Source organism: Neoarius graeffei, chromosome 11 (assembly GCF_027579695.1).
Source record: "Neoarius graeffei isolate fNeoGra1 chromosome 11, fNeoGra1.pri, whole genome shotgun sequence".
Classification (NCBI taxonomy): domain Eukaryota; kingdom Metazoa; phylum Chordata; class Actinopteri; order Siluriformes; family Ariidae; genus Neoarius; species Neoarius graeffei.
In genome coordinates, this window is record NC_083579.1 from 67,007,896 (window position 1) to 67,018,119 (window position 10,224).

At 39.9% G+C, this 10,224-nt stretch overlaps 1 protein-coding gene across 1 annotated transcript; it reads left to right on the top strand.

Moving 5' to 3' along the window:
* The first annotated feature begins 565 nt into the window (after positions 1-565).
* serpina10b (serpin peptidase inhibitor, clade A (alpha-1 antiproteinase, antitrypsin), member 10b) lies at positions 566-3,958 on the top strand. Its single transcript, XM_060934622.1, has 5 exons — positions 566-1,082; positions 1,410-2,012; positions 2,111-2,384; positions 2,552-2,699; positions 3,770-3,958. Exons 2-5 carry the CDS (start codon positions 1,424-1,426, stop codon positions 3,956-3,958), a joined length of 1,200 nt encoding a protein of 399 aa, XP_060790605.1. The 5' UTR covers positions 566-1,082; positions 1,410-1,423.
* Positions 3,959-10,224: the final 6,266 nt, after the last annotated feature.

Here is a 10,224-nt window from a genome sequence, read left to right on the forward strand (position 1 = left end):
ATTTATGAAAATAACAAAGCTATTTCTCTACATATCCTCCATTTAAGTCTAAACACTTCTGCAAGCTGTGTTTCTATCAGAGAATTCCTTCTTTGTAGAGTTCTGGGGGATGTCTTTCACACCTTTCGAAGTTATAACTTGTCTTAGAACTTTTTGACTTACCCTCGTATTGTCAGGACAAATTCTCATTTCCAGTGTGTATTCCAGAACCTGTTGAAAGACCCACTATACCAGGACCATTATACTAAGATGTTGCTTATTATTCACTGCACTTCCAATGTGGTAAAGTAACTTTACCGAGTGTTTACAGGTACCTCACACTGGAATCTCCAGTGATGCAAATATCTAGGGATGATGCTGAGTGTTGATTGAGCAATCACATAAAATGTGTCATGCTAATGTGTGTATGGTAGTAGTGTATATAAATTTGCTACTACAAGATTAAACCTTTTTTTTCCCCTCCCCACCCATTTTTATAGTAATTAGCTTTCTTTATGAACTGTACTTGTGGATTTGATTTTCAGGTTTTTTTTTTTTTTTTGCTTTTAAAAAGGTAGTAGACATTTCAAGGCTTTTTGTCTCCGAACATATTCTTGCTCTCAATCAGATTCTTTGTACTCATGTACCAGTACTGTCAGATTTATCACTATTACATTTTTTTAACCTTAAAATTAAATGTTCTTTTTTTTTTCCCATGAAAGGTCTCTTATTTCTGAGCTCTCTTCTTCTGAAGAATTTCATTACAAATGTTTCAGCTCTGTGCCCCAAGCCTGTTGTGACTACAGTGTTGTATTATTAGTGATTCTTTTCTTTAAATAAGACCTTGTATGGTCGAATAACAAATTTTAATGTAAAAAGCTGCCGGTACCATCACACTCGGACACACTGGGAAAAATATATATATATAATTTTTTTTTTTAATTGACCATTACTCCTTCGGTTTTAGATTTGTTATGGATTTCATCTATTTTCTGGACTCCACGAGTTTTGAACACCCAATTGTTAATAGGTAATCCTCAGTACACTTGCACTTTGTTTCCCCAAATACAAGGGACAGACCAGCCGGAGAGTAACATCTGTTGGTAAGTTAAGTTAAAAATTGTGAATCCTATCAATAATAGTTTTTATATTCTGAAACAACTCTGAGCTGTTCATAAATTTTTTACTTCAGTGAGATGTTGAAATGGGGAAAAAAAAAACAAGTAGTGTTATGTAGTATTATGTTTCCATACCTTGGAATAGCTATATTTTATAATTTAAAAGGATAATGAACTAGTAATAATAGTCAGTTCATATTAATGTATCTGAATATCAAGTTATATGAAAGCAACCCAATAATCACATAATTAATCTGAAAAATTAGTCAATTTATGCTGATTTATATAACTTTTGCTATATTATCTCTTAAGACCAAGACGACATCATGGATCTTGCTGTGTTTTCCCTTCTGATCTTCGTTTCCTCGTTCATGCCTTCCATCCAATCTCCAGAATCCCCTGCTCCTAATGTCACTGATCTCACATTTAAAAACATTGACTTTGCAATGAACCTTTATCTTAAGATTGCGAGCCGCCATGACGACAACATTTTCTTCTCGCCGCTGAGTGTTTCTACAGCATTTGCTGCACTGTCTTTGGCAGCCAGGAACTCCACTCGCAGTGAAATCTTGTCAGGACTGAATCTGGACACGTTGGAACAGGCAGGGCAGCTGGAGCTCATCCCACAGCTCTTCCAGCACTTGCAGAGGAACATCAGCCAAGCTGGAACACTGAAGCTAGAACAGGGAACAGCACTCTTTGTGGACCTGAATTTTCAAATCGAGAAGGATTTTGGTGATCAGATGAAGTTATTCTTCAGTGCTGATGTTGAGAATGTGGACTTTAAGAAATCTGAAACCTGTAAGATCATTAATGATCATGTGATGGAGAAAACTGGTGGTAAAGTGAAGGAGATGGTGACTAGCCTTGATCCCTTGACTCGACTGTTGCTGATAAATACGGTTTTCTTTCAGGGTGGGTGACATCTAGTAAATATAATTGATGCTATTTATTCTGATATATTCAGAATGCATATATCTACAGTAAATAATACAACTCTTGTCCATATCCAGGTGCCTGGAAGCATCCTTTTAATCCCAACAGCACTAACAGCGGTCGCTTTTACATAGACAAGTATAACGTTGTCCAGGTTCCCATGATGTTCGTTGTGGACAAATTCTATGTTGCCAGCGATGATGAACTTAGGGTGAAGGTGTTGCGTATCCCTTATTTGGGTGGTGCAGCCATGCTTATTGTCCTTCCTGACCTCTATGTTGATTACACTACTATAGATGATGAGATAAATGCAGACAGATTTCTTAGCTGGATCAAGAATATGAATAAGAAGTAAGTTTCATGGCCAAACATACATGTTTGTTGTAATTTTTGCTTCAGAAATACAACTTCTCGTGAGATTTTTCTGTGATGTACACATACACACCCCAAGGTGCATGTTTAAGTATATGTTTAAGTCAGAATACTTGTAGTTTAATATCTCATGGTCTCATTCCAAGGAAATTGGAGGTTTCTCTGCCAAAATTTACAATGGAACGGTCCTACGCTCTACACACCATTCTACCAGCCATGGGCATTCAAGATGTCTTCAAGGATACTGCTAATCTCAAAGGCATGAGCCAAGAGCCTGGTCTAAAAGTCTCCCAGGTTAGTGAGCAATATAAGGGATAACCATCAGGTTTTACTGTTAGCTCCAGACAACAAAAGAGCAAGAGCTTCTTTTCTCACTCATTATTTTCCAGCAGCATTTAGCATCGTATTAATGAGAAATTGAACATAGAAAAGATTACATAGGAAAGGCTGGGGTTCATGATGCAGTTGCATCACGTTATGGCAGAGACTTGGCTTGGCTAGTTTGCAATCTCTGAGATGATGAGCACGATGGTATTAGCAGAATAGTTGAAATTTTGGAACCTTATCTGTTTGACTGGGACAGAAAAAAAGAACTAAAGCACTCCTGCAAAGCTCTGTTTTGGTTGAGTAATGCTGTGTTTGACTAAAGCTCATAACTGAGACTTTCTGACCTCTGACAAGGAAAAAAACAAAGAAAATGCCCGCTCATATTGGAAGTCCTACTTGGAAAGTCAGGAAGATCTCCTCAACCTCAAGTTTAACATGTCAAAATGGCTGCTCACAGTGTTAGTAGTAAATAAAATACGACTACACTGCTTTAGATGAGTTTATAGTAGTATTTACTTTTGATCAATCAACATAGATACACGAGTTAATTAACTCTAAAATGCAGACCAAATTGTTCTGTTTTGAGAATAAACTTGTGATAGCTAATGTTAGCTGGCTAGCTTATTGCTCACAAAATGCATGCTTTCATGGAGGTATCCATCCCCCCCCCCCCAACTTTCACGGTTTCTGTTGCTCAAATGTACTGAGATGGAAAAAATAATAATGTAATTCTGAATTCAGACTTCCCACCTCGAGTTAACCCAAAGGTTTAGTTGAATGTACCAATAATCCCACTGGAGCCACTATCAGCAGGTAGTCGAATGGCAAAAGTGTTGAACACAATGAACACAACCAACATGCTGATAAAAGTTTTTTGTTTTTTTTTTTTTAAGTCAGCTCAGAATTTCATTATAAAATAAACCTTGGATGCTGTTTAAAATCATGTAAATTGCAACCATATAAAGACTATGCAAGTTGTTCAGGGAAGATTTTTCCTTTTAATCAGGCTCCCATGTTTCCTCTTGATTTGTGTTCAGGTTCTGCATAAAGCTGTGATTGAAGTTGATGAGAGAGGCACCACGGCGGCAGCAGCCACAAGCATGGGCATCACAGCATACTCCATGCCAGAATTCTTCACCGTGAACAGGCCTTTCTTCTTTTTTATTTACCATGAAGCAACCAACAGTCTGTTGTTTATGGGCAGGGTAATTGATCCCACTAAGTAATAAACCATATGTACAATCAGACAAAGTGCTTTTTTTTTTTTTTTTCAGCTTTGCTCATGAAATCTTCTGTCTTGTAACCAGATGATTGTATTGTATTATAACAGAATGTTGTTTCTCTGCATCAGTTTCTTTCATAAATTCAGCACGACCACAGTAATTATTTTACATGTAATAACTAGCGTTTTTAAGTAGGCCCTGATTATTTAGGCATCTGTAGATGCTGTGATTAGGCAGCCATCTAGAACTTTGCAATCGACATGAATGATAAATGACATGAAAAGAAAAGGTTTTATATAAGCCAAGTTTGCATCGAAATGTTTCCTTAAATTTAAGTGACAAACTAGGTGCATATTCAGAAGCTGTATTTAGGTTAATATAAATTTTGTAAACATGACTGAAGTATGGACAGTGGCGTAGTGGGTAACAGTGCCACTGCAAAGTTCAAAAGTCCAAGGTTTGATCCTAAACTCAGGTTTCTGTCTCTGCACCTTTCTCCGTGTTTGCATGGGTTTCATCTGGGGTTTTCCATTTTCTTCCCACTACTTCCAGACTCCTCGTGACCCTGACCAGGACAAAGTGGTTACTGAAAATGAATGAGAGTATGGATAGACTATTAACATCGACTAAGTTCTAAGTCTTTTCTGTGTTACTCATTGTCTATATGATGCCATAATAAGTGTGGAGAAAGAAACCACTTTTCATCAGTGGATACTTTGTAGGCCATACTATGCATTTACAGGTGCATATCAAAAAATTAAAATATCATTAGTTATTTTTTGTAATTTTAATTCAAAAAGGTAAACTTTCATATATTCTGTATGCATTACAGGTAAAGTGAAGTATTTCAAGCCTTTTTTTGTTTTAATTTTGATGATTATGGCTTATAGCTCATCAAAATCAGAAATCCAGTATATCAAATTATTAGAATATTTCCTAAGATCAAACAAACAAAACAAAAAAAAATTACAGAAATGTCCAACTTCTGAAAAGTATGTTTATTTAGACACTCAATACTTGGGTGAGGTTTCTTTACCACAAATTACTGCTCAGTGCGCCATAGCATGGAGGCCATCAGCCTGTGGCACTGCTGAAGTGTTACTGAAGCTCAGGTTGCTTTGATAGCAGCCTTCAGCTCGTCTGTATTTTTTGGGTTGGTGTTTCTCATTTTCCTCTTGACAATAGCCCATAGATTCTCTATAGGGTTCAGGTCAAGTGAGTTGGCTGGCCAGTCAAGCACAATACTATCATGGTCAGCAAACCATTCGGTAGTAGTTTTGGCACTGTGGGCAGGTGCTAAGTCCTGCTGGAAAAGGAAATCAGCATCTCCATAAAGCTTGTCGGCAGATGCAAGCATGAAGTGCTCTAAAGTCCTCTGGGAGACGGCTGTGTTGACTTTGGACTTAATAAAACACAGTGGACCAACATCAGCAGATGACATGGCACCTCAAACCATCACAGACTGCAGAAACTTCACACTGGACTTCGAACACCTTGAATTCTGTGCCTGGAGGTGATGACGTTCTCTGGTTAGCTCCGCTCACTTAAAGCATATACGCAGAGCCATGGTCTCACTTTCGTTTATAAATGCCTTGAGACCTCAAAAATGGCATAGGAATAATTTTAAGCGTTAACAATAAATCTAATATAGTAATTTTTACGATTAAAGTGATTCATATAGGTAGCGGTCTGAGTGAATGACCTTGATGTCTGTAATGTCACAGCAGGAAGTCTATCGGTCTCATTGCCATTTCCGCTATACTAAAACACAGAGCTGACTGCAACTCCGATCCTCCATTTTGAGCTTAATTTATCGCCATGCCACGTAGATGTGTTGCTGGCGGGTGCAGCAACATGACAGAAGGGGGATTTATGTTGCATTCATGGCCCAAGAATGTTCAAACTGCAAATATTTGAACGCGTTTTGCGAGAAGTTCACGGGCACATTGGTCGCCTACGAAGTGGTTTCTCCTCTGCTCTGCACATTTTACTGAAGACTCGTACGAAACCTCTAATCTGTTGAGGAGCGTTGGCGATAAGCCCATATTGAAAGAGGGTGCAGTACCAACAATTAAAGAAAAGGAAAGTATTTTATCTTTTTTTTTTTAAAAGGAAAGTGAGTTCAGTTGTACCAGTTCTCCCAGAGTGAGCCGAGGGTTGTTGGTAAAACCTGGGACGGAATGGGATGTGACCTCCCCGCCGTTGTTGCTAAAACCGGTGACATCCCGTTCCATCCCCGGTTTTAGTAATTGCCTGAGCCGAGCAGTAATGGCGAAGTACTCAGTAATGGAGAAAATGGAGAATGAGTGGAGCAGCCGTCTGATTTCTCTGTTGGATATTGCTGCCATCTCGCCCTTATGTGGAAGAAGCGAATGAACGGAGAACTGAACGAACAACTGAAAGTCAGATTGTTTCAAAACAATCGGCCACAAGCTCGGCCTTCAAGAAGCGAGAACACAGACGGGTAAGCTCCGACTCTCATTTGGATACAAAACAAAAATAACATGTCGTTTACCTGTATTTAGATTAATACATGTAACTTGTATTGTGTTTAATTTACTGGTATAAGATTATTTAATTTGCTTCAGAATGTGATTCTCAGTTCATCTGATTATTTAATTAGCCTTTTACGTTTTATCAGTAAAAATGCATGCATGTACATATACGTTGCATAAGTTATAACACCTATCCTGTTTTAATGAGAGTCAACCCACAATCAATGAAGTCAAATCAGTCTTAGTTGAGCAAGTCGGTAACGGTATTTCTTACTTTCACCATACGTTTTTATTTATATGACTTTAGTCTGTAGCTGTCAAAGGCCTCGGCCTTAAAACCGGTTACCGCTGTGACGTCACGCACTCAGGGCTGGCTGGCTCAGCGGGGCAGCTCGAATGTCAACTTTGCAGTCGATTTTAACTCTCAAAAATTATATATTTATTCTCATTTATGCAGCATACAAGAGTCAAGGATGGAGATACTATCCACTCAGAAATGTATTTAAAAATGAAGGTTCTGCGTATCTGCTTTAAGGTTAGTTATGAATAACACATTTTGTGTTTAATATTATTTTCGTAGTCATATGCAAAAAGTGCATGTTATGTTTTGTTTTTCTAAGTGCACAAATCTTGAATAAATTCCCTTAGAGAGACTAATTTATACTCCTTAACTGCAAAACATTGCCCTTATTATTTTATATTTTTTCAGTTACAGCATTGATCCCTGGCTAGTCAAGTTGCACATAGGCGAGTTTATATACCTGTATGTATGTTTATGTAACAGAGGTGGACAGTAATGAATTACATTTACTTGAGTACTGTACTTAAGTACACTTTTTGAGTATCTGTACTTTACTTGAGTATTTTTTTTTTTTTTTGGAAACTTGTGACTTCACTACATTTGAAAGACAAATATCGTACTTTTTACTCCACTACATTTCTATCAAGGTCCTTGTTACTATGAAGCGGCTTTGAAAGTGGATGGTTTTTTCTTTTCTTTTCTAAAACGTGATTGTTTTTTCGCAGTTGACACTGAGACAGCCAATCATTAATCACTAGGGTCACATCACATCCATAGACTGTATAAAATCAAGTTCAATGATTTCTCAGCAGCGTTATTTGAACATGATCAATTGATGGCAGAATGGAAGGAGGCGGTTCTTCTTGAGAATGCTCTGGGGAAAGGATTAAAGATTTTTGTTTTAAATGTTTGCTTAAAACGAACCACATCATGGCCGCCAAAAACTCGCCGTCCAACCGGCAGAAGCATATGTAAACATTTTATTCCAAGAGAAAGCTTGCAATAAAGCTGTCTGTGCTTTTAGAGCTAGCGATAACGTTGCAATAGCTATACAGTCTGGTTAGTCAAATGACTTTCGATGGATTTGCCCGCCAAGTTGCCGTAGCCTTGTCCACGGCTAACGTTAACACACAGCTAGTTAACTTGGACACTGTTAGTTAGCATGTAAAAACGGAGTTACGCTAACATGAATAACGTTAAAGGTGTCATTCCACGACAAACCGTTTAATACTTGCTCTTTTTGAAATACCATAGGTCACTCCGAGTTGCATATGCATGCTGCACATGAAAATGTTCTTCTACCCCCATTCCCTGTATTAGCCTATGAAAGAAAATAGATGGAAAAACGAGCGAATCAGAAAAAGCCCTACGAACTTGCGTCACTTCGAAAATTAGTAGTCATGGCCTCACCCATAACCCACTGGAGGGAGCGTCACAGTAGCCTGGGCCCGCCCATCCTAAGCGTGACGCAACACGAGGGCCTGTTGCGAGCTTAGTCTGGCCAGGCAAGCTATCTACAGCTCTTCCAAGCTCCCGAAAAATCAGGAACCAATCAACTTTGAGCATCTCCAACGGCCCTGGGTAGAGGCATGTTCAAGGCACTGACGTAGTAGAACTGCGACCGGAAGCCATAGATTGTTTACAGAATCTATGCCGGAAGCGCTTCATTCACGCTTCCGCATAGATGCTGTATTGAAAGCATTCAACGGGAAGTTCTCATTGAAAACGGAGCAAAGAGCAGCCCTGGAGGTATTTATTGAAAGGAAGGACGTTTTCGCCTTGCTCCCGACCGGCTTCGGTAAGAGTTTATTCTACCAGTTAGCCCCGTCGCGTCGCATACGTCAGAGGAAAGAGTGATGTGATTGGTTTAAGCTTCGTCACATCCTTTTCTGGCTTCGACCAGTAGCAAACTGAGGCATTTCAGGGAGGCGGGTCAACCACGGGCTCTGGGAAACGGTTGGACTTAATATCTTGGCCAGACCGATAGCTCGTAGAGCTTTGTCGCGTTAGCCAGACTAGCGTCACAGTGCTGTTAGCCAATCCGAAGCAATATGTTTACATGTCATGAATATTCATGAGTAAGAGCGGAAATCCTGTCATTCTTTCCCCACCTACTCCTCCACCAAACTAGAACAGCCTGAAACAGGAGCACCACAGCATTTTTTTCACCAAAACCGGCTCACAGGGCATTCATTCATACTAGAGACCACCGCACAATTAATGAAAAAACGATGCAATGACACCTTTAACTTATCTGGAGTCCTTTCAGAAATATCTCATCTCATCTCATTATCTCTAGCTGCTTTATCCTGTTCTACAGGGTCGCAGGCAAGCTGGAGCCTATCCCAGCTGACTACGGGCGAAAGGCAGGGTACACCCTGGACAAGTCACCAGGTCATTACAGGGCTCCTTTCAGAAATATGTTTTGGCATAATCTTGCTAAATAAACAGAATGTAGAAATATTTCTGTTCTAGTAGCGTTAGCTACCCAATATGATTTTGAGTTTGAAAAGAGTTTGCTAGCATGTCAGGTGGTGTTTCACTCAACCACCATGATGGCATGGCATGCGTTCATTTTGTGAATTCACATTTCTGTCTTTGGTAACGTTAACATTGTAGCTTTGGCTACTATCTCATCTCATCTCATTATCTGTAGCTGCTTTATCCTGTTCTACAGGGTCGCAGGCAAGCTGGAGCCTATCCCAGCTGACTACGGGCGAAAGGCGGGGTACACCCTGGACAAGTCGCCAGGTCATCGCAGGGCTGACACATAGACACAGACAACCATTCACATTCACACCTACGGTCAATTTAGAGTCACCAGTTAACCTAACCTGCATGTCTTTGGACTGTGGGGGAAACCAGAGCACCCGGAGGAAACCCATGCGGACACGGGGAGAACATGCAAACTCCGCACAGAAAGGCCCTCGCCGGCCACGGGGCTCGAACCCGGACCTTCTTGCTGTGAGGCGACAGTGCTAACCACTACACCACCGTGCCGCCCGGTTCTACAAGTTAGTCAATAAATCCAGTCGGTTGCTTCAGAGGCATTAGGTTTTGTAAGCAGTGTGGCAATAATACAATGATTGGTTGACAGCAAATGTACTTTTAATACTTAAGTCTTTTTAAAAGCAAGTACTTAAGTAAAAATTTGACTGGACAACTTTCACTTGTATCGAGTAACATTTGACCAGTGGGATCTGTACTTTAACTTAAGTAATGAAGTTGGGTGCTTTGTCCACCTCTGTTATGTAATAATCTATAGAGCAGGGGTCACCAAACTCCGGCCCGCGAGCCAACTCCGGCCCGCCACCCCCCTTTGACCGGCCCCCCAGCCCCCCACCACTTGAACCAGCCCTATGAGACAATCCCCAAAAGTGGTCATGGCCTATTTTTTTTAAATTGCTTTTTGGCAAATAACATGTCTGCATCTTGTATTTTGTTGATTTTATCAATTAAAACTGATATTTAGT

Coding starts and splice junctions, on each gene's coding strand:
- serpina10b (XM_060934622.1), top strand. CDS start 1,424: ATGGATCTTGCTGTGTTTTCCCTTCTGATCTTCGTTTCCTCGTTCATG. Junction 2,013..2,110: donor AAATACGGTTTTCTTTCAGG/GTGGGTGACATC, acceptor GTCCATATCCAG/GTGCCTGGAAGCATCCTTTT. Junction 2,385..2,551: donor ATCAAGAATATGAATAAGAA/GTAAGTTTCATG, acceptor TCTCATTCCAAG/GAAATTGGAGGTTTCTCTGC.